Raw genomic sequence first — 27917 nt, 5'->3', positions numbered from 1 at the left:
AGACTACTCGCCCCACATGCTCTTGCGTGCAGTTCCCAAAAGGTTTTTTTTTTCTCTAACATCTTTCTGACATTACTAAAAAATAATGGAGGACTTTGCTTGCAGTTCTCTTAGTTCTCTTAGCACTTGGAAACAATGAATTTTTCTGATCTCAGCCTTAGTGGGGGCGTTTATGAAACAGCCCAAATTAAAAGCTGCCATGAGCTGTATCTGCCCTGTAAATTGTGAGGATCACATATCACTAAGGGTAAATATCCATTATGCATTAGAACCCCTTCCACAGCTGACTGTGATCAGCTCTGTGTATTATGCGGATGGAATCAACCCCTGTGATTCTCCTTTGGGATGTGCAATACCTGCTCTCATGGGGAATGCAGCCCCTGGGACAAAAAAATGTTCTGTATGTATTTTAACAGACACCAAAATGCACCTGGTATAACTGAGTACTTAGTTTTACCAGCTTCGGTGTGATCTGAAAAATATCCCCTTGAGTCAGTATTATATTCAAGGACTTGGCAACAAATCATCAACAGGCAACTGCTTTCTAAATGCATGTTGGCTCACGTGCAGGTTAATGTAAGCAATATGTCCCACACCCCTAATACCCTATAGGTGTGAGGGAAGTTTGCAGTCCCCAGTCTGAAAAATAGGACTTCATTTGGAAACTGCCCAGTGGACCTTTTTAGATAATATAATTTTCAGATGTCCATGCATTGAACACATGCAAACCATTTGTTCTGTGTAAATTCAATTCTTACCGATCCATTTATGCAGGGAACATCATCGTAATGAAGTGCCATTCCACTCGGACATGCATAGCCATTGGCAGTGCTTCCCCGGTATGGATTTGTGGATATAACTCGCCTGTTCATAAAACTGAATAAAACAAAATAAATGTAATAAAATACAGCACTCGAACCCAAGTCTAAATGATGATTCTGTGGTACATTCCCTGTGTCAGATTCTGTAGCCTGGAAGCATGTATATTCTCTTTTTCTGCAGGAACGCTGTGGACAGCTTTCCTTCTTTTGCTACTCATATGTTGCTGCTAGCAGTCAATATTACACCATGTGTTTCCATACTGTATTCTTAGAGAAAGGATAAGACTGTGAAAGCCAGGATGGCAACAGCTGTAACTGATCTTTGGCACATTTACATGGGAACCTGCTGATCTATGTTATAAACCAACTTGCCAGTGTCCCATAAACATTCCCTTGTTGTCTGCATGTATGAGAAGCAGGTGTTTCTGAGTGCACACATGGTCAGGGGGATGCAAACTCAGAATCTGGAGGAGCAATAATCAAGCTTAGCAAAAAACTGAAAAACAGAAAAAGCTGGAACTCTGATGAAATATAAGGCAGCACATCCACGAAAATTTGCTAACTATTTCTTCCCCAAATTCTGGGGATTTTTCATGTCCATCTCAGAACTTTTGGCTGTGTGGAATTAGTACAATGGCAATGTGCTTCCTAGCTCTCCACCTTGGCAACTGTGCATACAAATACTCCCTATTCTCATTATCTCTGTGTTTCACATAGTGGATATGAGCTCTCTGAAAGCTTCAAAAGGGACAGGTAATTTTGCTTTTGTTTGCTCTCCTCAGAACCAATACCATTGCCTTTCTACTGGAATTCTGAAGAATACATGCATAATATTACAGACTACAATGGGATTTGTGTTCAGAGCAAAGATCTAAAAATGCAGAAACTGGAAGATTAAAGCCCAAAGGCTGTAACAACCTCAAGGGTTAGTTTTCTTTCCTAGCAAGCTCTGAAACTAAATGAGGTATAGAGTGAGATCCCAAATAATTCCTATAGATTCAGGTATATGTGAAAGGGAACACAAAGCTTTCTATCTCAAACAATGGGACTATTCAGGCTCTGTGCTGATATTCATAAAAGATGACAAAGCCCTGCTAAAGCTGAGAGGGTCTTCTGTAGTGCTGGCCAGTGCTCAGGAATTCTGTGGTTTTAACATTTGCTTTCTTTTGGCTTTGAAATAACATCTAGTCCATTGAAATAGTTATTCTGAAGGAGACAGACCTGATCCAGCAATGGCTCACCTGAGGCACAGGGGAGCCAAGCTTGCAGGAGGGATGAACTTGCCCAGTTGAGTGTGAGCCTTATAGATCTGCCTCAGCCTCAGTAACACACAGGCAGGGCACTGGTGGAATAATCACTAGCCAGAAGCTTTTCTTTTTTAAAACAAACAAACAATAAAAAGCCTAAGATGATATCATGATAACAATGGTTTTATCTCATACTTCATTGGACATTATTAAAGGGATGCATCTGTCTACTGCTTCTCTTAATGAAGAACATTACTCAACTGTTTCTGGTTAGCCTGAAGGACTACATTTGGAGCTGCTATTGTTTTTCTGCTTATTTAAGTAGCTTCACTGAAAGCAGTGCATATTATACACATCTGAAAACTGGAATATTCATTAACAACATCTGATGCACCTGCCATAACTGTTTCCATCAGCAAAAGAAGCTAAAGTTTATCTAAGTATCTGTAAACACTTCATGCACTAAGCCTCATTAAATTAGTTTACAGATGCATCCACATAAGTTAATTGCATTCTGAAACTGCTAGATGAGAAAGCCAATGGAGAAAACTGCTTGGAAATAATTTTCATTCAGCCTTTCCTAGAAGCCTAATCATTCACATACAGAAAATTGATGAGATTAATGAGGAACCAATTATCTGGCAGAGCACCAGTCTCAGGAAAAGTCTGAAGTGACTGAATGTTCACCAAAGCTCTAACGACAACCACAGTTAACTTGGAATATGGATATTCTTGCTAAGAAGGGTGGCAATAATATTTTAATATCATTGTCATTTTTCCTCTTTTTCTTGGAGTAGTTGACATCAGCACATGGCAACTCTACTTGCTTGTTGAGAAACTCTTACAGTCTTTTACGGATACCCAGTGAATTTTAACTAATTTTTAATAGGGGAATTTTGCTATTTTGCAAGTTGTTTGACATTCCTTTATAACATGTGGTCTAGTTGCATATGTTCTTTCACTTGGCTCCAATTAATATCACATTTGTTCAGAAAAGGAAAGCCAAGCTGTGTTTGGGGGGAAAAGGTTTCCATTCTGTTTCTTTCTTAAATGTGGCTATTGTGAGATGCTGACTGAAGCAAAAACACAGGATAAACTTTTTGAACTCTATTAACTTCAAAACAAAGATTAACATATGTCTATAAGCAAAGAGCATTTTGATTCTATCAAAACTACATGGTTTTCACAGAACTGGGATTGTGGTCACAATCATAGAATCATAGAATCACCAAGGTTGTAAAATACCTAAAAGATCATCCAGTCCAACCATTCACCTATTACCAATAGCTCCCACTAAACCATGTCCCTCAACACAAGTGGTAACACGGAGTCACTTTGATTTCCATCTAACGACATTCAAGATAGATCCTGAATGAAGCTGGGCATTTTCTCTTGCTGTGGTTCTCTTAACAAATAGCTAGTGAAAGAGTTTTCTTTAGGAAAACTTTTCCTTTTTTTGGAGTTGTTCATCTTTTATGACAGGCAGATGAAGTGTGATTCTCTAATGTATTGTTACACAAATTTCACATTGCTTGAATTCACAGGGAGTCTCATTTGGCTGAGATGAGGGATGACACCTCTCCAAACTGTCTTGTCAGGCCACTTGCCTTCTGACCGCAGCAAACCACAGGGTACATCTGCTGCAGGAGATCTATTGTGGCCTAATCATTCCATCGCTCCCACTTCTAAACAGTCTCATCAAGCCCAGGAAAAACGAGAATCTCTTCCCACTGAAGATTGCTTTAGTGATAAAATTCATTTCCACATGCAAATTGCTGTATATACAAAGTATGTGTTACTTTTCTAAAAATAGGATATGTGATGAAGGACTGATTTGCATTTTAAACATAATTTCTGTGCTGCACCCAAGAGTGCTTTCCAATTTCCACCTTCACAATTATGAACTATAAATAAACTGAACTGGCTTGATGTAATTCTTAATTAATCAAAAAAGGACATGAGAGGGAAACAATGAGAAGGTGACTCAGTTAAATTTGATGCATTCCGTTAGTGATTCTGTTAAGACACAAATATTACATGGTGAATAAGTAAATGACTGCAAACTATGTACCCATGTATTTATTTACTTTTTAGCATGTTTGCCCTTTTCCAGGGTTAATTCTAAGTCTTCAATCAAAATACAGCGGTTAATAAGGAGACTCACTTAAAAATGAGTCAAGACATGAGTAAAGTTGTCTGGTGTCTGCATTTAACAGAGCTTTAGCAAAATGCCAACAAGATGATCTACACATATACCATACTGCTATGCTGAGACACTTCAGGACTTCAAAATCTGGCACAGGCTGAGGGGATTTGATAAGCTCTCTTGGCACCAGACTTAATGTGCAGATATAAATTCTCATAGTACTGAAAACAACCACGTAGCCGAATGCCTCTCACCAGAAGGTCTGTTTTGCAGCCTGGATGACGCTTGCTGTCATTTCCACATCAATGTAGTCATAGTGCAGAGCTCCGGGGTCTGTCGAAGATCCTGTTTCTGCAAGCAACATCCCTATCCATCTGCCCATGTCTTCAGAGGAGGATGCCTGTAAGGAGAGTGCAAAACCACATGTCAAGTCTTTAGTCCACCACTAAAGTGAGGTAGTCACAGCATTGTTTCAAAATGCAGCATTCTTCTTGGCTGACCATATTATACAAGAGGCTCTGGTTTCTTTCCGCTGAAGTCAGAAAACCCAGGATTTCTCATTAAATCTGCTTTGCTAGAAGGAGTGCACTTTAAGTAAGCCATGTGCTCATCAGATATGATGTAATGCAAAGTGGGCAATCTCGGCAAAAGAAATAAAAATAATCATTTAAGGCTAGTGGATTTAGATTCAAGTCATGTTTATTTTAGACTTTAGAAAATTGAAAGCTGTAACTGAATTATTTTCCTAGGCAGATTTTAGTAAGGATAAATCCTGAGAATCAAACATTATGGCCAAGTAGAAATGAGTGAAAAAAAAAATCCTGAACTAGTAGAAGAAACTTTAGTTGTGTTTTTTGAAAGATTCAGTTTCCACATGCCTACCTGATGGTGTTTATTTTCCAAGTGGCATAAGTACAAATACTTCAAAACTAATTTTTAAAAAATCAAATCTAAGCAGTAACAAAATAAATAAGTGAAAAAAAGGAGAGGAAAAAGGAAAGTGTGTGGTTTCTAAATTTCTCACTCTTTTTCAATCTTTTATGGCCTTTCTGAGATTCTTGAGCTGCTTTCTTTCAAACTCTGAACTTCTCACATGCAATAAGACTACCAAGGATGGGAGATTACCATGATCTCCGCTATACTTGGCCTTAAGTGGCTTTCCATGTTTCAAAATATAAGGAACAAATATCTTTCACCAAATCCTGAACCACTTTTCAAAATCCAATTTTAACAAGATCTGAAAACAAGATCTACCAAAATTTTTTGAGGTTGCATTTTGACTTTTCAGTTATAACTTGCTCTTGCATTTGTTGCAGAGTGGCATGGTCACTGAAGGCAATTTTCTAGATCAGAAAGGTTTCCCACACCAGTTTGCCAGTCATCCTCAGTCAAATTCTGCTCCTTGAAATGAGATCCCATCAGAACTTGGGTCCTTCCACAGTTCAGACTGGCAGCTGTCCAGGCTGCAAGGACCACAGCTCTGTGCTCTTCTCTGTTCCCACACCTACAGGCACACAGTTACTGTGCAGCTAAAACAGAGGTGTATAAAGAGATTCACTAGGTTGTTGGCACAATGTCTTTCTTACTGCAAAATGACACTTACAGAAAGTCAGACTAAGCAAAAGTGGTTAACATATACAGCAAACAAACAAGAGCTAAGAGCTCTAGAGTTCCCATCAACAGTGATTCACTATTTAACTACAGCTAAGTTATTTACCCAAAACAACCATATCTCTGATAAAGAAGCATGCCTAGAAAGGGAAGAGATAATTTAGCACCAGGTCAAAGGAAAGTCAATGCAGTGAAAAGTGTCTTATAGACATTTCTGAAATGCATTACGTGACTTGTTCCTAGATCTTATTTCTTCTTTTGCCTACAACTCCTATCTTTCTTTCTCCTTCCAGTGTTTATTACCCATTTATTACCCAATAACACTACTCCACAGATTTTTGGAAACGTCACGGTGTTTGACAGTGCTTCCCTAATTCAGCTGGTGGTTGTCTCTTAAGTCAGAGCCATTAGAGCCACAGCACCTCAAGCACAGCAACCTCCTGCCCGTTTCGAAGCAGACGGAAGGTCAGGGGATGCTTTGAATCCAGTCCTGGGATGACTTCACATCCACGGAGAGGGATAGAAACAATGTGTGTCTTCAGATCTGTCCTGTCCTTGTGGAAAATGAGTTTGTTGTCTTTCACTCGGCACCAGCGCTCACGCCAACGGTTATTTGAGAGCACATTGAGATATCCTGCAATGAAATGAAATGTGAGATGCTTTACTCCTAAGTTTTTCTGAAAAACAAACAAAAAATCCTACTTATTTTCAAAATAATGCTATCACTTAAAGAAATCATTCCTCTTATAATAGGGAGACTGGATGGATTTTTGGAAGACAAGGAAATGATTCTTCTCCGCTTCTTCAATGCAAAATTTCACTGTGCCGATAACCTACCAAAAACTCATGTAAAGATGTGATCCTGCTCACCTGAAAATGGCTTTATGTATTATTCACTGCAGTGGCTGCGTAAGCTGGAGCTTACTGATGACCAAAACTTCAGTAGGAATGGGAGAGCAAGAGTGTTAACAAGCTAAATACACAGCTGATGTACTCATACAGCTCTTTATAGAAGACACACCTGCCCAGTTTATAACTGCTATATAAACATGACTGCCCAAATCTGGGAAAATCACAGCTCCTGTTATGTAATTAAGTGATGACTTCTGTAACATTCACAGTATCCCGCAGAACTTCTAAGATTCCTCCTCTCAATGTCCGTTTGCCAAGAGGAAAAGATTAGCAGTCAGGTTTACACACTGATGCTACCTTTCCTAATTTCATTTAGAAAGAAGAATTCAACACACTTAAATAAGAATTTAACAGATCAGTATTCAAGTTGACAGAAATAAATTAATATTCACTTAAAACTCAAGAGTTAAATACATACTATATAATAATGTAGTATATGTGATAATGTATAATAATACATACCACATAAATAGTTAGCTAATTAAGCATAACTTTAAGATGCGTGGTTTTTTTCTCCCTTTTTTTTCCCCATGAATATATCCTAAAACCACAGAATAGAATCATTGTATCATTAAAGTTTGAAATGATTCATAAGATCACCTAGTACAACTGTCCACCTACCACCAATGTTGTCCCCTAAATCATGTCCTTACAATAAATCAAGCTGTCATGAATAAATAGCATTTTAAACAAACCCTGCTTTCCTTATCATTCGATATGCCGGATGTAGGCAGTATTTAGGCATATCAAGTCATTAAATAGGCAGTCATTTCTTCTCAGTCCCATAGCAATAATCATGCCAAACATCAAAATCAAGACGATGAATGTCCAATTTTTCTGTCCTGTTTCATTTGTTAACCAAAAACCCCACCAACAATTATTTTACTTTTGCTTTCTCACTACAGGTACATGAATTCAGTATTCTGCTGTTTCCAAACAAGAAGACAGGCCAAGAAGAAACGATACTTTGCACAGACCAGGATCTATGTAAAAAATTTTCCTCTATCTCAGGTCTGATTTTCATTTAAGCACTTAATCATCTTGGATAACTATCTCTTTGGTTTTCATTAAAACTATGACTTATCATTATTTTTTCTGGATTTCCCTTCCAACATTACGATTCCAGTGTCAAAGCTTGTTCCAACAGGATATAGCAGATCAGAATTGCACACAACTTGGAAGATGCCATATAAAAGGAGGATGTGCTCAGTTCTGTGATTTTGGCTCCTTGGGATGATCACTCTCTCCAACACTCCTCCCTCCTCCTCTAACAAAAAAACCTGTGTAGCTGTGCATTATAATAGAATCACTAGAAATGGAAAACCCTTCATGTGCAAGCCAGCTGGCTAGTTTTGAAGAGTCTTTTTTTCAGAAATTACTTTTCCCCATCCTCGATTCCTAACACAGCTCTCAGAAAAGTTCTTCTAACTCCTCAAATTTTGCTTAAAAAAGCAGGACTTCATGTTCTTCTTCCACAATAGCCTTACTTAAACCTTCAAGTGTTAACGTGACCAAAATGCCTTGAATGTGTTTCCAGCTGGGGCATTAGCACTTCAACTTAATTCATGTGGCCAAAGACAAGAGATGCTAAGAGAAGAGCCTTGCTATGACTCTGAGTGCAGGTGGGTTTCTGTTTCTGCTTCCACTCTAGCTGGGTGTCCCACATAATGTGATTGGGCTTTTCCCTTTGTTCACGTAAGGCAGAACATTCTAAACTGTAAAAGCCTTCAACTATGGAGCAACCTCCCAGAGGGCATTGCACTCAGACAAATTCCTGGTGGTGAGAAACCCCTGCAAAGACTTCCTGCAATGGCTAAAGCCTAGACACTTAAATTTTTCTATAAAATTTGCAAGTGGTACAGCCAAATGCAGACAATAGTAATGGATATATTTATGCCCATATGTGAAATAATGGTAGAAGTACTCAGAATTAGATTGTACAGCTGTGGTTAACATCTCACATAATATGAATAATCAACAAACTATGAGACCCAGGAAGTTAGAAGTTTTATGGAAGCCAGATGGTTTGGAGAATGCATCTGGCTGGACACAGCTTTTCCCAGCTGTTCCTTTGCTTGATAAATCACATCTTTACTTCGCTGATATACAGACATATGCACACACTTATTTAATCAAAAATTTCTTATGGGAATTATTCTCAAAGTGGCCTTGAGAGTCATCTGCAATCTATGAATTTCTCGCTGGTGGTCCATGAATCTTCTTCTTTCACACTGGGCAAGCATCTATTACACTTCATGCACCAAGGATTTCTGCCAGCTGCTGCCTAATCACAGATTTCTGGGTTTCCCAAGATTTCCTAATCAATTAAAGGAGAAAAGTCCAAGCCAAATTCAAAAGCTTGTGCAACTGCTTCACATTTCTCTTGCTATGTTTTTTTTGTTTTGTTTTGTTTTGTTTTGTTTTTTGTTGGTTGGTTGGTGTAAATTTATTTTATAATCCAACCTATAGTCACTTTCTATCTATTGGTTTGAAAATGGCTCTTGTTTCCCTCAAAGCCTGTGCTACTCTTTTGTTTATAAAGGCAAACTCTTTTACACTCTTTTTGAATGATAGGTTCTCGATTACCCTAGTCTTTCAATCTGAGTGTACCTTTCTGATGAGGTAAAAAGGTAAAGTGGTAAAAATTATGGCAGTAAAAGCAAATTCATGGGACTTTCTAGGCTAGAATACTAAAGATTTTTAGTCACAAGCTGCCTTAATGACTCAAAAAGAAAAACAACTTACCACATGTTGGAACATCTTCTTCAGCTGATGAGGTCTGTTCGTCTGTTGATGGCTTTTTCTTTCCTAAACCAATGATCTTTGTTATTTTTTTCCCTGTTACTTTAGTCACAGTGCCCTTGGCTTCTGTTTTTGAACTTTTTTTCCTCTTCACTATAAAGAAAGCAAAAGTTTGCATTTTAGTGTGTTTAAATTATGTAGTCAACAGTGAAAACTTGAATAAAAAAAAGTAGCTTCAGCAAACAATGCAAAGCAAACACTTGTTGCAGTCTGCCATGAGATAAACATTACATGTCCTCCTGAATACTGATGCCTATAAATCACCCTTTTGCTATAAAAGTGTGCCATTTGGAAGGTAAGAAGAACAAAAATCAAACTTCTAATTTAATTTAAACTAATCAGGCTTGAGGTCTCTTTTCAAAGCAGTCACGGTGTAAGTTTATCCATAGGAACGGACTATATAGCTTCTACACATAAGAATAAAAATCCAGCCAGATGATCAGACACTATTTTAAACATTTATCTAATAAAAGTCAACAATTAATTAACAACGGCATAATGTGCTTGCCTAGCAAAAATGGGTCTGTTCCTAAGGAATGTAATCACAATAGGCCTTTTAGAAAGACAAGACCTATAAATTAGCTATTAACAATTAAATTACTCCAACCAGCATAAGCACTCAATGATTAAAAGCTGACACTTTTTGTGATCATGATTACTGATCACAAAAAGGATAAAGCTTGCTGAAAGGAGAGAGCTTGCTAACATTCAGTCTGTGTACTGAGCCATGTTGAGCTACTGAAGGTAACATGGCAAAGACTGTGGATATGACTTTAAAAACTGCATATCTGGCTAAAATCCTAAGTGGAAGAAAAATAAGAAAAAAAAGTTCCTAAAACAGAATTAAAAACAAACAAACAAACAAACAAAAAAAATTTATTTGCAAAATAAAACCAAAATAATGAAAGTATCTTTGTTTCAGAAATGACATTCAGTGGATTTGGATTCCATCAACAGAGCAAAAGTCAATCTGTTAACTGAAAGGGTTACAAATCTACCCTCATAATTGCCCTGATTTATGATTCTGATGGAAATTACATGTCGGCTAGTCACTGATTGAGCTGTTTTAAGTTTACCCCTCACATCCTTAATTCCCTTTGCTACTTCCCCAAACAGAAAATTTAGTGATTATGGGCTTGTGTAAACCAAGGAGAAAAAGAACAAAATGTTCACATGAAAAATAATTATCTGAAATGATGAACTGAGAAGAGGAATACACAGAAAACAGAGTAGCAGTTTGGGACTCACAAGGGCATAATTTATGATGTTTAGCTTAATTGCTAGCAAATATGAGAAATGATTTAGTAATTGTATCTGTGGCCAAGATCATATAAATCTTCTACCTGCTGTATGCAGAGCTGAGGGGAAAAAGGTGGTTTTGGGGCGTAGATAGCTTTTTTTCCAATGAACACCAGTGCAGATGTTCTGGCTTCCTAGCAGCACATGCCCCATCAGCATGCTTCCTGCAGGGCACCTGAGCCACTGGTCACTCTGGGACATCTTGGACAACACCTGGATCTGGACTGTGTATGACAGAAGTGCTCAGGGGGCTGCAGAGATTAAAACCTGAGCAGTTATGCTGTGAAACACAAGCACGAACTGCAGCTTGTGGAAACCACAATAACTGACATTGTTTCATTCTATTGGTTATGTCAGAGATCTGAATGGTGAGGAAATGCTGGAAAAATGACACAGGAAAAAGACAGTGGGAATGAATGAAAAGGCGAGACAGGGCTGGCACCAAAGCTAGTATTGACACACTGTTTCCTGCAGCTCACATTACACTTCAGCTTCACAGCTGCAGAAAAACATCAATTTTGTGCCATCTAGATGATACCAGTGCTACACAGCATGTTAAGGAAATCACACAATTTCCTTTGTTTAGGGGAGAAAACAAAGGGTGTGGAAGTGAGCGCACAGGCACTGAGTTTTTTAGATATAAACTCAGGGAAAATGCCCACAGTTTGGGATGTGTCTATGATTACAAGGATTATAAGATATGCATAGCTCCATAGCAGCACATGAATACATCCACACAAACCCACTGCTATAAGATGATTACATATATTACAGTATATTAATATATATAATCATACTAATACTTATTTTTTATGTGTGCAGACACGAGTATAAACTGAGATATATACTCCTAATATATATGGAATACATGATCCTTTCCTTCTAATATGCAGTGGTAGTTTGGGGTTGTTTTTTTTGTCTATACATCCACTACTTACATTCCCAGTGTACAATTAAACTTACCATAAGCAACTGTTAGTTGCCTATAGTGGTCGCTCTTGTCCTTAAAAAACTGTACCTCTGAATAGACAAAAAAGCCAAATCAAAATTTCTATATTCTGTTTCTTTATACTAATATTGATTTTTCCCACTGATAATTCAAAAGCATTATTAAAAACAAAACAAAACAGGTAGATGTGTTTTACTCTCTCTATCTTCATATCTGCACATATTCTTTGCAGAATGCATCTCTGCATTTGAGACATACCTTGTTCTTTTCCATTGCATGCTGTGGTGATGCCATTTTCCACAGCGCCCTCCCCATCTGAGCTTGGTCTCTCAGAGGACAACTTCTGCAGGGACAAAGAGATCAGCTGCCCTGCCATATCATGTTGTCACCTTCACTGTATTAAGTCTCATCTGTCAATGTAAACTAAGCTTGCTATGAATAAAACACTTTTCAAGCATGGATACACTTGGAAGGTAAACAGAAGTTAACAGAACATTCAGTCTTAAATCATTTTTTACAGTTCCATATAGAATTTAGAACAGCACAGAAATCGCAAATTAAGTCTACATCAAAAGATTTTCCTTTAAAGTGAAAAAATCACTGCACATTATGTTCTAAATACGTTACAAGATTGCACAGTGTCTCTGTGTATTAATATGCTAGCAATGAACAATCTACTAAGCAATGAATGTGCATCAGGTAGGACAAACTTTAAAATGATTTTTTTAAGGAATACTTCACACATGCATTTACAATTACAGTTTGTCAGAAACTGCATTCCAGCATTCCTGCCTGATGCTTAAATATTTTCATTATTTGCAAAATAGGGACTTTTGAAATAGATTTTTAGCACCAGTTATCCTGTAGTTGCTGTGTATGGGATAAAGGATGAGTTGGGATAAAGATTATGGTGGCACCACATTCTTCGTGAGTGGTGGAGCCCTAAAGATGTACAGAATATTGCAACAAGGAACCATGGAAAAGTTGTTTTAAGGTGAGCATTTCAGAATACAACTATTTACTGGTATTTCTTTCTACTTTGTTAATGATGTGCTGGTGCTTGCAAGCATGCAAACACACTGCTTTGGGCTTGTGCATAGAAAACACCTGAGTTCGTGTGGAAAATAATTTGTTCTTAGTTTCCTGGGTACAATGAAAGATAACAATAACTGCATATGATGTCACTAGGGGGAGAGACCGTGCCATCAGAAATTAGTGATGAAACCTTTGTGGTCTGAAGAACATCCCTTAAACCATGCAGTGTCTAGCAGAGCGTCAATAATAGTTGTGAGAAAGTTAGCATTAATCACTTTGGTAACTTTACCTTTTCCAGCTCTGTTTTGTGTACTGGAGAACTAGACAGTGGCCCGTCAGAGTCCACAGTGCCCGTACAGTTACTGCACACATCTTTTATGACCTTAGGAGCAAAGTAAAAACTTATTAATTACTTACCAAATACAAATTTTATATTTGATAAGGAAGAAAGATATCATACCCTCCTGGAAGCTTTCCTGATAGACATGCAGACTTTCCCCTTTAAATGTACATGACTGTTCACACATCCTGATCTCTCTTATTCCCCACTTATATCAAGTCTGGGTAGGAGCGAGGACTTGGTCTGAGAACTACCAGGTACAAGGATAACAGGAATTATCTAACTGTTAAAACCCAGATTTCCTTAAATAGGGAGCGGGATAATAACAGCCTCTTTCCAGTTTTGAACTGAACAGTTTTGATGTAGAAGCCATTAAATGGCTGAAGACATCATTAAACACAGTTTGAAGTTATTTTCACAGCACTGAAGTTCCCTGTAAGGGTGAAGCTAAGCAAAGCAAATATTTATGGACTTACAGAGACCTTAATGAAACAACTCATGAGCACTTTATAAATTAAAGGCACTATACCCCATAAAGACAGGAAGAGAACCAGCTCTATATTACAGACGGAGAGCTCAGAAATGAAAGAAAGATTAAATCACTCACTCAATGCCACGTAACAAATCTAAGCATAGGAGGGAAATGAACCTACATTTTTAGTTCTAAGTATCTTAAGATGTTTCGGTATCCTTTCATGACTGTCTGAACTTCCCTGTGTTTCTTCTCAGAAACAAAAGCCCAGTATTACCAAATTCATGGCCCTGGGTGTGCTTTCTAATGGAAAATGTAGATATGTCTACTGCAGAACATTGGCATCTCAGAGTTAAACTTCTCCCAAAGTCTCTACACACACATTAGAATTTGTTTCTGTGTATTGCTTTCCTTTCAATTACTGGTCTTCAATTAAAGAAAACACAGTTTCTGGGAACATTCATTTCTGTCTTCTGCGTGACCCTGATTCAATGGCTCGTGTTTTCAGCATCTGCTCACACCACACAATTAGTTAATTCTGGCAAAAGCAGATAGTAATGGGAGTTACAGACAGAACAGAGGGAAATGATTTGGCAGTGCTAACTGAATAGTATGTGCAAAGTCATGCACTTAAGTAAATACGGTTCTTATCATACCTCACATACTTAAGGAGAAGCTAAAGTGTTTAATTGGGTTGCAATTAAATTTTGACTGAAAAAAATAGAACACTGCCAAATGGAAGTTCATGTTAAGATCTGAAGAAAATGGATTTTCAAGGATTCCACGCTTCATCTGGGCTCAAGGGGTTTGTTAGCAAAGGCTTCCTCATCACCTTCTATGTGCAATATAATTGTGTTTGATGCATAGCACAAAATTCATACTTTCAGAGCTCACCAGGATGAAATGCCTTTAATATATAATGGTTGCCTGGATGCACTCTCTATAATTACGTTTGCAGACAGCTGCCATTATAAATGAGGTTTTCACATGCTTATAGCTTTAACTCGAAATGTTAAGGATAAAACATTCCACCCATGTTGCCAACTTGCAGAATTTCTGTCACAAGACTCAAGAGTTCTTGTCAATCTTTTTCTATAATATTCCATCTCTTGGAGTCATATGACAACGAAAGAATGCTGTTTTCATTAAAAGATACTTGTGAGCAAGAGCAGGGAGAGGTCAGCAAACTTCTATCTGTTGCAATGGAATGTATGAAAATATGAATAAACTTATAATCTCAACAATTCCAGAACTAGAAAGCAAATAAAAAAAAATCCTCAAATGTGTGATTTTTAATAAAAAGGCATGATTTGGAAGGCTGTATTGTGATTACTTTGTAATGGAGCATACTCCATTAATGGCCTAATTCTTCCCACACATAAGAAAAGGGAAATCATTCTTTTGATTGTAAGCATGCTATGTATTAAAATAATTAAAACATATGAACAAACGTAAACAGAAGACAGAAGACCTTTCATTTGTTTGGACAGCTTCAAAACTAAATACATTTAAAATAATCTCTTGCTATTCCATCACAATATTTTAAATATCACAGTTACAATAACAATATTACAATTCGATTTCAGAACTGCCTCTTTCAAATGCAGATATGGAAAAAGCTTGTGCAGCCTGAACTAAAATATTTTTATTCATTTATGTTATAGGAAGGTCTTGAATCCCCAGCTGGGTCTGGATATGCAAGTGTATTGCATTGATGTTGGCACCATGAGGAATGGAAGATTCCCTGCCCAAAGCAGCTGATAATGATGGGTGAAGCCAGTGGAATTTTTGCCATGTGGTATGTACGGAATATTTCTCTCTTTATAAAAGCCTACTACGCAAGCACTAAAATTTACTACAGATCTTTCCTACCTGCAATCACACACAATTTTTTATGTGTATTTAATTTTAAATGACAAGCCAAAACTGCAGGCAAAACAGTTGCCCTACATTTATTCTTTCTACATGCAAAATCAGAAGAATCAAAGTAGCTTTCATCCAGCTCCTTCAAAGATCCAATTGCCAGATAAAAACGTGGGCTATGCTGTAAAACCAGAAAGTCAGCTTACTTACCATACAAAGAAACCCTGCAAATTCTGAGCAAAAGCAGTAAGAATGCAGCTGGTTCCTTGTGGTTGAGCTTTTTGGTAACTGATAAGGAGTAAGACTGAACACACTCCCTGTGTCTAAAGAGCTTACAAAACTTAGTCCTGGAAGATACCACGGGATGAGGTCAGTCACAGACTGTACTTACCACGGAGTGTTTTCGTGACTCACACTGGAATTTAATGTCTATAAGACAGACATCACCTCCCAGGCAGAGAAAAGATTAAATCTGACAGAGTTCAAAGGAAATGAGAGAGAAAACTGATACTTCTGCTTCATTTCTTGAAGGCTACTTGCTTCATTTCTTTATGTAGCCAGACTAGAAATTAATCCAACCAACCAAACAAGCCTCATGTCTCCATCTACCCCTATGTGTCACAGAATATAGGAACTACTAGAAGTGGGGAGGACTCATGTTCCCTGCCTCTCATCTCTTCTTCTTAGCTCTTAAGTTGGGAATATGGTCAAACTGAAATCTGTGTATGCACAATCAAGTAGAGGGAAATGCATTTGGCTCCAGAGTTACTCCCACAGTTCTTGCTCCTGAAGCACCTCTTGCTCAGTGCTGGAGGAGTTCTGGGACTTTTGGCATAACCAAATTCTCATTTTCTCTATTAGACCTCTTATGCACTACATACATTCTCATTAATCTTATCCTACTTAACAGAACACCAAAGCTCTACTAGCACTTTAAAGAGAAAAAATGCCTCAAGAAGATTACCCACAGAAATTAGAAGAAAAGCAGAAATTATTCACATAGTCTATGCTGTAAGTCCTGAAAATAAACCCATTTTACTTTATGTACTGGAAAACATCATCCTAAAGCACTCCCTATCCTGAAAAGATTAATCTTTCTGTCTTATTGTCATTTCTTTAAGTAAATTGGGGATGAGATTCCAGCAGATTAACAGCCAGCAAGCCTATTTTAATGCATGTATACTCCCTTAAAAATACTTTCCTGGCATATCTAACCAAGACAAACCCTGTGTCCTCATTCTTCTATTGCTACCATGAAGACTATTACCATATATGGCCACTGGACCAGGCAGAGCTCAGGACAGGCAGTGCTGGGTGGCTGAAGGCATTGCCCTGCATGGGGAGCAGTGCTCCTCTACTCAAGCACACCAGAAGGGATCTTGCGGGCTGTTACAGCTTTCACATTCAGCTCAGCCCTCTGAGCCTGCAGGTTTTGCCATCACTGCATTGCACTGGTGATGAGGTGCTGAAAGAACCCAGCCTGACTGTCCCAGGACACTGTGCATGCCTACAGTTACTTGTACACCAACAAATGCTGTATGAAAATCTGTTGTTCTCAGCATGCATCCCCCTACTGCATTTCTACTCAATTAGTTTTTAGGTACAATCATTCAGCTCTTGACTTCTCCCAGCTAAAAAATGGAGATAATAACAACTTTAGGGAGCTTTGCTTCAGCCAAGAAAGTAATGTTTGAAGTATTTTGAAGTCTTCAGCTGGAAATTCCCATAGAAAGTAAAAGCAGACAAACAGTGTTTACAGTTACAAGCTCAGTTTTCTGCTGATTTGAAATGGTAAACAAAGAGATATGCCAGTAGCTAAATCTTCCGTAAAACTCAGTCCACATTAAGACTGAAGCCCAGAAGTCACTTGGCTGCCTCACTAAGCTCAATGTATTGGGGGGGGGGGGAAGGTTTTCTAAGATTTTCACATGCAATTATCAAAGATGGAAGTTGGGTAGGCCAACTCAGCAGTCTTGTGAGGAGCACATAGGGTGACTGAATGATAAGCTCTGATTTTCTTCTATCTTTGGGATAAAGTCTTTACAAGATCAGGACAATGGCAGATGCAGATACAAGGATATAATGACAGATACATTATATGCTCAATTACAGACATTGAAGTGAAGAGCTCCTTCACACCATAAACTGAAGAAAAATTAACTAAGGGTGCTTACCATTAGGAAAAAAATGACAATAAAGGACAAGATCCAGAAATGACTGATAGATTAACTACAATATATGATAGATAAGTGGTGAGTGATAAATCAGAAATTCATTTTTGCAGGAGGTATCTCTAGGAGGAGGGGAAGGCCTTGGAGCCAGACACCATGACCATTTCCTTCTCCTACTGGTCTTCTACAAGAAGCTGCCTCAGAAATAATTTCTTTGGCATCCACATATTTATAATATTAAGGGCTGTTTTCTGTGGCCTAGTTTGAAGGCCTTGCACACAGAACATATTCATCTGTGTGAATGAAGCCACTAAACAAGCATCCTCTTGTAATCTTCTTAGTAGCCCTTTTATTTCTAATGTAGCATTTCCCAGGGATGCTCACAAATAAGCGTGTAGTTTCCATCAGTCTGTTGGATGTGCTGAGACAAACAGGAAGATTTAAGACCTCACTTGACCACAAATGCACAAAAGCACACACAGATGCTCACATACTCCAAGCGCACATGGAAAAAGCTCATGTTTGGGTCAAAGTGTGTAACTGCATACATTTTTTCATGTACATTTTTGTGGGAACATTTTAGCAGTCAAGTTTGGAAATTTCCACCACTTTATGTTATACATGGTATTACTGCTATGATCTCAGCTGTAGCCTGGATTTTATACCAGTTATGCTCAATGCTCTGCAATCACGACAGGCTCTTTGGTGACATCAGCTATCTTTTTCAGCAAGAGTATTTGTTAGCTGGTAAACCTGAAACTCCCTTTGTGGTTTCCAGTCTAGACTACAATTTGCACATTTATCAGTTGTTTTCTTGGTGTCATCTTTGCAAAAAAAAAAAAAAAAAAAAAAGTCTAAACTATTCTGCATTTATTTATTTCAGCTCTACTTGTTCTAATACCCCTCATCTTTCAATAGGTATTTGAAAAATTGTTTGCTTAAGCAAATGCATTTTATAGAGATTACATCTGACTTTAAAAAGATCATCTAGTTTAGCTTTCATGGGAAAATCTGGCCTCCAAATCCATTTTGAGCTTTTCAGGCTCAAGTGTAAAGCTTTAACTTGATACTTGCATACAGATTTCTTCATGGGAACCTGTTGTTCCCAAGCAATAACCTCACTCCACTGGCATGTATTCATATAGCATCAGTGACAGTGAGGGTGTGTTATGATTAAAAACTAAGGATGCAGAGACCCTTTGCAAGGTGTACACATTTGTCTACTGTCTATTTATTAACTACAGAAATTACAATCTTCACAAGCTCATTCTAAGGACTGAATGAGCAAAACCCAAGTATTTTCATAATTAAAAAACAACAACAATGAAAACCACAATTTTTTCATACGTTTTAAAATACACAAAATAACTAATTTTATTTCTCTGAGAAGTTATACTTCTCAAAACTGTGGAGCTGTTGCAAGAGCTGCACAAACCACTGTGGGTTAGCTGCTGGCTTGCTATTTGTATTGTACAGAATGGAGAGTGCTGCTGCAGCACTCAGAACCTGGAAGCTGAGCATACGGTAGCATTGCCATGCTGTTGGGATAAACTAAATAAAGTGTTGTCAAACTGTCTCCACGTGCCCTGCGGATGACAGCATACTGTACAGCCACTCGACCTCAGCACACACAACTGTGCCAAATGTAAAACATTACAAAAGCTTTTTCCTTTTTTCTTTTTTTTCTTAAGTAGTAGGAATGCATCTGGGATATGGGAAAATCTAGTACTGTTCTCTGTAAAGAAAGCTTTATGGGAAAAAAAAACAACAACAAAAAAAGAAAATGGGTTTTATGAAAGAAAATCTGATAAGTGCCAATGTATTCAGCTTTACTAAACCCAAGTTTAGAACAAGACAGGAAATGATGGAGCAGTTACTATGATCTAACTGAAGTGGAATTCTCTCAGCAAAGAATATGTCTGATGAATTTCTCTTCATTCCCATCAATGTTTTTGAATTTAAGGTGAGTTAATAGGACACTCAGATGCTCCTTGTTTCAAAACTCCTCAAGATACTGGTGTTAGATGATGTCTAAAAACAATGATCAGTTTCTATTAAAAAGAGAAAACAGAGTGGATTTTTTAAGACAAAGTGCAAAGTCCCATTCCAAACCAAACATGGACATCCTGCAAACCCCCAAAAGGTATATTCTAATGTTGCAAAATAGGAAATTACAGCTTAATTTTTCACGTGGTCAGTTAGCCCACAGCAGAGCTCATACCTCTTAAACTGCATTTTCTCTCTCCTCCCTTCTACAAAAAGAACAAAGAAAAAAGAAAAAACATACCCAAAAAACTGTCATCAGGAAATTCCTATCTGTTTAATTCAATTGTGTTTGGAGAAATATAATTTATTCTCAGCAAAATAAGTACCATATAAGGTTAGATCAGAGCACAGCATAGAGTATGCCTGATCGGTCTTATGCATTTAGACTTTCAACATGCATTTAAAAGGCTGGATTTAAAGGTCTTAAACCAAGCCACTAAAAGCGCAGTGGTTTCCCACACTACCTCACTGAACTCCATTATCCACTATCTGAGACTGGCAAAGTCCAGTACAAAACTGCCACCCTTGCACCACAATTTTCCACATTTTCAGACACTGAACAGAAAGGTGAAAAATGACAAGATCCCATTTCTCAGAACTGTCTTTTCCAGAGCAAACTATAACAGAGGATGCGCTGCTCCATGAGAACCAGTAAACTTTAACTGACTTCAAGAATCTGAATATTTTTTCTTCCTCCTGAGCAATTCAAGCAGGTACCTCCTCGGAGTTACCTCCTTTATAAAAAGATGACTGTGATGGTGGTATGTCCAATTTTGCACGGTAGCCTTAGCTGCTATGTTGATGCACAAAAAGCATGCTGAGTGCCAGCTCCCTTTACCTGCAGGAATCTGAACCACCAAATCTTTCTGGAGAATGTCTTAGAGATAAAAATGGAAAGGGAATTATCATCTCCCCTCTTGAACTCCAGCTAGAGCCTCTTGGTGCCAATTGCTGTGCTGCTAGCAGTGAAAAGCACATGCACCCCCAGCAGCTGTGTGACACTGAGCTTCTGGCTGCCCAAGGAGCTGCCTCAAGGCCAGACTGCTAAGTCTGGATTTCTGCAGTCTCAGACTGGATGGGATTTAAGCGGTTACCCCATACCTTTAGCCACTGCTCTGCCTGCTCTTTGCTCTGTACTGCCAGAACTAGTGCATCCGCTCCTTGGTGAGAGATTTTCAGCTCATGTTTCTTCTTTTTGCTGTCCTTGGGGATGTAGGTGATGCTGCAGTCATTCAGGAGCAGCTCCATCTGGGGTTGCTGGTCCTTGGAACTTTTGTAACACTGTAAAATGTAAGGAAAGTTCAAAAGTTAGATCTCATCTTTCTGAACTTTGGAGGAAAGCTGTTATTATGTAGAAATTCTATTTTTAATATTTTCCACAGACACCTTTACCACATACCATGGAGCTTAGCCACTGCTAGCTTCACATTTCTCCTTCTCATTCACTTTGAAAAGAAAAACTGCTTCCAGATTGTCATTAATAGAGATCTGTTGTTGCAGGACAGGTATAACATATAGAGGGCATTGAGGATCTCTATGTTATCTTTATGATTCAACCCTGGCCTTGATTAGATATGGAGAGGGTGATTTTGGGTGTCTGTGCACAGGTAGCAGCAGAACATGTTTGTACAGTTAATGACTTTCAAGCCCAGATGCTGAGCCTGCCCTCCGGCACCATCAAGGCAAACCTGGGGTCTACATGCTGCCATCACTCAGGAACAGGCAGACACTTTATTCAGCTGCCCTTTTTGTTCAAATAAGTAGCAAAATTTTTCACAGTGTGGAAAGAGGGTGAGGCCACAGGACTGTAGTTTTTCAACTAATTCCCTTTCATCATTCACTGCAAAAAATCACAAAAGTATTGGTCTACTCTTTAAGTTTCTAGCTAAAATTATATGAGTTATCCAATATTTCTTTTCCCTCAGTAGCAAGTGCTGTCAAAGAGCAGCCATTCTGCGCTGGATTACCGATGACTTAACCTGTCTGAATTGGGTGATTCGAAGGTGAAGAGTTTCTCAGTATGTCACTTGTCCTGCTGACCTAGTTCCTATTCTTCTAGCACATCAGTATAGCTGAGTTTCAGAAAGCTGTCATAGAGTGCCAGACTGCAGAACAGCATTCAGCTGTGTATATGAATGCCAATAATTTTATATACCAATGTAAGCTGAGCTTTTACTCATACAAATAAGTATGAAGGCTAAAAGGGTATCTGGAATTAAACACTGACTAGTATATACATATGCAGAATATATGTATAAATGTGAACAGAATGAAGCACATGGACTTCTGCATATTCAGGCCATTATGCAAACTGTCAGGAGAGTGATAGCTCTTAGAAGGATGTCATAAATACTCCAACTTAGGCTGAACAAATACAGCCACTTTCTGCAAACCACTCATCATCTTCCTCTCTCTCCAAGGCCAATTAACTCAGAATTTCTCCTGCTTGGTCACAGCCTTTAAAGTTGTAATTGCAAAAAAAAATTAAGTTTTCAAGCTATGGAATGTAGAAAACATACTTTAGTCACTTTAAGCAGCATTTAATAGCATATAGATTCCTTCACATTAATTCTTTTTTTTATTATTTATTTTTTTATATATAGTAGTTATGCATTATTAAAAGTGAAATATTTATAGATTAGTTGACTTATCTGAAAAACAATTCCCTACTAAGTCTTATTCTTAGTGTCTAATTCTAATTAAAACATTTTTGTTCTATGATGAAAGCTGCATTGATAATGCAGGCAATTTCTAATCCCTCAGAACATATATTTGTTTTACTTGCATATCTACTAAGTTATATCTCCAAGTCCTCCTTCAAACAATAAACCAATCTTGTGTAATTTGGTCATTAAACTCCTATTGGGATTTTTATTTTCTTAATACCCATTACAGAATTAATGAAAGACAATCCCTATAAAGAGAAAATCTTCGCAGACCACACATGTGGCTACAGGAAAAGAGAAAAAAATAACATATTTCTCTAAAGAACAACAAACATAATTCTAGAAGAAATACTGTGTGACTTCTGAGAAAATTTGCTTCTTTTTCTTCTTTCTTCAAGCTGTAATTGTATGGTCCTGAAACCTGATTTGGTTCAGTTATATGTTGAAAAAATGCTGACTAAAAATAGTGATGTTACAACAACATAATACAAACCAAATCACATTAAACATTTCTTTTGTTTGTGGATACAAGCATTAAATCCTCAGTAACCATGAGAAACTAGCAAATGAACTCCAGCTAGAGCCTCTTACCCAGGTATCACTATTTCATATCGTGGAAGTTCCCATTCAGCCAATAACTGTTAACGTACTTGGAAAGTGAACACCCCTAAGCTGTGTAGAATAGTGAGGTTCTACAGAAAAATTTCTATCTATCATGTTAATCAGCTTTTGATACTTCAGATATCGTAGTAATTACTAGTTACATAATTAGCTAGACTGGAAGACTGGAAGGCCCCAGCTGACATGTTACTTTAAGCATCAGATAGCTTTAAATAACATAGCAATGAATCTCAGTTAGACCTTCTTTTCAACAAACAAAAAGACTTCTATAAGCTGACAATTTACTAACTTTCAGAATCTTTTAGTGGTGCCTCCAATCATTCAGAAACATGACAGATTTGCTTAAGAAACAAATATATCCACTAACAAGTGGATGTATTTCTATAATGCAGCTGTGCATCATGTGAATACTGCATCTGTAATTACTGCAGAACAGATGGTGAAGGTTTAGTTTAAAGTGTATACATTACAACAGCATATGCTGCCAAGTGAGTTCTCAGTCTAACAAGGGACTTTTCTCTCCAGCAGTCTGATCCAACAGTTCATACACAAAGCTCCCTGTGAGAGTTTTGGTCCACAGGGAATGAAAGATTGGATTTATAGTTTCAGCAATTTTTTCTCCAAATGAAATACAGTAAAAGCTAATAGGGTAGACTTTCTTTCCTATATCAGGGAACTGACTGGGTTTAAGAGCAATAAAAGTCTAAGTTCTAAGTGGTTACACGATACGCTTATAATTTCAGTAGTTTTCAGATTCTTGGGTAAATCATAACTGAACTCGCTGGTAAGGTTACCGTAGGCTTGGCCACTGTTTGCAGAAATTATTCCAAAGCTAAATCTCTATAAAAATAAATACATAGTCTAAAAGGTAGAAAGAAAATACAGTCAGATAGAAATAAGAATTACCAGTAGTTTGTTTTCTTTGATAACACACAGTAGTTTGGTCCATTGCCCAAATCGTTTCTTTCTAAGTAGGAAGGCACAAATTTTGGCATCCTTCACCAGATCCATAGAGGCCTCCTCAGAAGGCCACTGATGTCTCATTTTCTTCCCCTTTCCATCCTCTTCCTCTTCATCATAGGATTCATAAGAGCTGCTCATAGCATCCGAGTCATAATCTTCAAGAAAAGCATGAGAGTGTCATGTTAAAACATTTAGCCATGAAGTGTACAGAAATAACTGAAAAGCTCAGCAGGGTGCCTTTTTAAGCTAAGGCTTTTGAATGTCAGTCATGAACAAACTACTGTATCAGTGCTTAGTAATATCAGTACATTAAGTTAATTGAATAAAAGATGTGATTCCATTATGAAATTTCATAGGAGATGGAAGGTGTTGAAGCCTTGTGAATTTTAATTGAAAAACAAGCTGGGAATAAATAGCTTTACTACCTTCAAAGCGTTACTTGGCAGATACATTCATCTTTTGTAGTTCTTTTACAGAGAAAACATCTTAATCTCTCTGAGATTGTAGAATGTAAGCACAGAAATGTAAATATCAATACAGCATATTAAGAAATAAATACTGCATGTCACAGGAATAAATTTGAGGGTACTATCTACCTGTCATAATATTTCTTGCAGTTCACAATTACAGCACCTGAAGACATATGATTAAAGTTGGATAGATGACGATGTGCCCTGAACTATGGGTTCTGCTCATAACCATTCTGCAAAAAAACTTCTTATTATGTGCTTAGTCAAAGTAGTTTAATCCTTCTCTAAGTTTAATGAAGTAGTGGCAAGATTCCTTTTTTATTTTAGTCCTTAAGCTTTCAATAAAGCAGACAGCTCTCTGGCAGTCCCCTCTACTACAAGACTAATTTTCTATTACTACAGAGACCTCATTTCCACCATGCATATTTAGTTGATGTAGGTATATCTGTAGCCCCTCAGATAATAACTGAAACATGAAGACACACTTGTTTTCCAGTGGCACATGGAGAAGTAAAGAAACTTCCCATGGAGAAGAATTGCTTGCAATATTTCCAGTAGATAAAATTTCACCCAAATACTTCAAAGGAAGAAAATCTCCTATTTGCTTTAGCGGAGTACCTGGGACACAGCCTGGGACACTGGAAAGAGACCCATGGCAGTCAGGAACAAGACAAGGGTCTGAATTGCTGGTGAGCTTATTGTGTGTCTATCCCAACCTATGTGCAACTGACAACAGGATACACCCAGAGCTCTTCACCTCCAAATTGACCTCAGATACACTGATCTCATCTGCAGTGGCATAAAATTGTATGCAATAGTTTGATCTTTAAAAAAATATAGATGAGGCTGCACTCAAAATTATAATTAAGATCTGAAAATGTATTGTGCACATGTACATGTCAACAGACTCTTAAGGTTTTGGAGTGGTGGTGGTGGGGAGAAAGTAGAGAAATATAAAGACCCAGTAGTAAAAAAAAAAAAGTGAAAAGCATCTGTCCAAAATAAACTATTTTGGGGTTTTGCCAAATCTAATGAAATGTTAGTGATTTTAATGATATCTAGGTGTAGTAAGTAGTATGAAAGTTTCCTTGTTACTAATGAGATTACAAAAATATTCTCTAGGAATATTTGCTTAAGATAATTGCATTTATCCCAAAAGTTATTGAACAGTTTATTCTTTCATTTCTTGTACCTCCAGAAATTTGCTGTTATGGTGTTTTTTAACCTCAGCAGTCTGATCAGCTATAGGTTCCATCTTTGGTTAATACAGTGCTTATTTTAATAGCTGCGTACACTAGGTTTTGTGAAAATTTTGATTGAGTGTAGATAAAATACTAATGGTATATTAAATTTAGAAGCAACTTAATTATGGAATAAGAGTGGATGATTTTTAATACAAATTAAAAGATAAGAACATAAGAAGATTTAGCAAAATCACAGCAGGGCGGTGACACTTTTGCACTAATAAGTCAGTGTGAAAAAGCTTTAAATATCTGAGTATATATACTAACATTTATGGAAGTATTAATGAAATTTGAAGGTTGATATCCTTTATATTTTTATGGATTTAGATGGTTAAGTACAAAAAGATATCAGTTTCATACTGTGCCTTTTTTTTTCCCTAGGTGATCCATACTATTATTGTCTGTGCTATTAATATTTTCCTGCCTGAGTATGACTTTTGTTTAATAACAAAACACAAGTCAGCAGCTAACCAGATTGCAGGGTATAGCAGGACCACCCTGCAGCATTTCAAGCAAGGAAGTAAGAAGAGGAGTGGTCCTGCTGCCCTGCTAAGTTCCTTCATTTACTTTGCATTATATGAAATTCCTTCTTATCTTGAATTTCCCAGCTAAATTAAGAGCTGCCAGCTACCTTGGTTTGGTTTTTATATTTAGAGCTAACACACAATGACAAGCAGATTTCCCCGCCACATAGTGTACAAATGTATAATTAATGTTTTAAGGTGACACCTATGCAAGTACTTTAAGGACACAAATATTATTTCATGCTTTTTCTTTGGTTCAAATAATAGAAAACAGCAAAAAAATAGAGGCAGATATCCTTGTAATCTTTGACACACGCAAACAACAACAAAAAAAGAATAGGCCATACACAAGTATTAAATTACCACATCCAGAAAAAAAGGAGTAGAAAAAGGGAAATTCTTTGCAACTTTTTATTATAAAACACCATGCATGCATTCTCATTACTGTACCCTCATCCTGTCTCCTCTTAAGTGCAGTGAGTCTTTGCAGAAGTACTGAAATTTGATAGACAGTATTTGTGTGCTGCCAAAGGAAGTTTTAATGGTCACCTGGGGGATGACCCTGTGCCTTTTGCACAAGATAAGTAGTTACTTTAACAGTGAGATGCATTAAACATGGCTTATGGGAGTCAGTATAAATGATGTGTTGCTACATCATCAAATCAGTAGAAATTCTGCATGTTTTCAATAATCACTCACTTCAGAAAAGACAATTTCTTGCTTTTTATTTGTATACTTTGGCAAGTAAATCAGTGCAATAAGAGAATAACAATGGATCTGCAGATCAAGACCAATTTCTGAGGCATCTACATTTACACTACCAGTAGTTTAGAGAAATAGACAACACTTAACTCTGGAGCCCTGGTTCAAATGTCCCCAGCACACTCATATTCAGATCTGCCCAGAGATTCAAGACCTGCCTGCAACAGCAGCTGAAACATTAATGTGCACCTAACTTGGAGCTCCAGATTTACTAAAAGGAGCCTGGTTTGTGCAAATCAGAACATTTATGTGTACCAAAACAACGCATGGCTGATGAAGACAACTAAACAACACTTACGACATAAGACAACAGCATTAATAGAGATAAAAGTGTTGAATTCTAATAAACCTGAAATACACTAGAATTAGAAATTGTTCTGAAACTAATCTGGATCTAGACTACTCACTGGAAGTGATATATTCAGGAGCCTTCCCAGGACTAAGTGGCACTGCCTCTTCATAATAGCCTTCAGGAAGGGAAGATGTCGGTAATGGTGGAGGCCCATTATCTGGTGGCTAAATGAAGGAAAAAAAGAATAAATGAGCAAGTAATTAAATAATAACAAGGTGTTAAAATAAACATGGTCAGAACATCTGCTCATGATCCACTTACAAGGCTGGTACATACATAAATAGAGTCACAAGCATAGCCATTCGGTTTATATACACAACTAAATATTTCTTACTGTAACTATCCCTAAAGGCAAGTCTGTGAAGGAGTTAGACATTGTCCTTTGAATGAGATGTATTCTGCAAAGTGGCAGGTTTTAGGAGAAAAAAAATCTCAAGCTTAATTATATGATGTTATAATTAAACAATATTTAGTAGAGGTTCAGATTCGAAGCAGGGAAGTGAATTATGCTTTAAACCTTTACCTCTGCTCATAATAAGGAAGCAGAACCTTCTCTCATGTAGTCAAATGGAGTCCTTTGGGACACAATATGATCCAAAAT

The 27917-nt window shown here is 37.5% G+C and overlaps 1 protein-coding gene across 2 annotated transcripts in view; it reads right to left on the bottom strand.

The window, feature by feature from the left end:
* The window catches only part of AFAP1 (actin filament associated protein 1), a 104746-nt gene that overhangs the window by 14159 nt on the left and 62670 nt on the right, over positions 1 to 27917 (bottom strand). For both annotated transcript variants that reach the window (XM_072336074.1, XM_072336073.1), the window contains exons 4-12: positions 27372 to 27480; positions 23908 to 24119; positions 20816 to 20995; positions 13112 to 13204; positions 12046 to 12130; positions 9483 to 9632; positions 6248 to 6459; positions 4469 to 4614; positions 759 to 876 (exon numbers count right to left, since the gene is read on the bottom strand). In XM_072336074.1, the coding sequence (XP_072192175.1) occupies positions 759 to 876; positions 4469 to 4614; positions 6248 to 6459; positions 9483 to 9632; positions 12046 to 12130; positions 13112 to 13204; positions 20816 to 20995; positions 23908 to 24119; positions 27372 to 27480 (1305 nt within the window). The remainder of the gene's footprint in view (positions 1 to 758; positions 877 to 4468; positions 4615 to 6247; positions 6460 to 9482; positions 9633 to 12045; positions 12131 to 13111; positions 13205 to 20815; positions 20996 to 23907; positions 24120 to 27371; positions 27481 to 27917) is intronic.

The sequence above is a fragment of the Excalfactoria chinensis genome, chromosome 4 (genome assembly GCF_039878825.1).
Source record: "Excalfactoria chinensis isolate bCotChi1 chromosome 4, bCotChi1.hap2, whole genome shotgun sequence".
Lineage (NCBI taxonomy): Eukaryota > Metazoa > Chordata > Aves > Galliformes > Phasianidae > Excalfactoria > Excalfactoria chinensis.
This window is presented reverse-complemented; position numbering and strand designations above follow the sequence as displayed.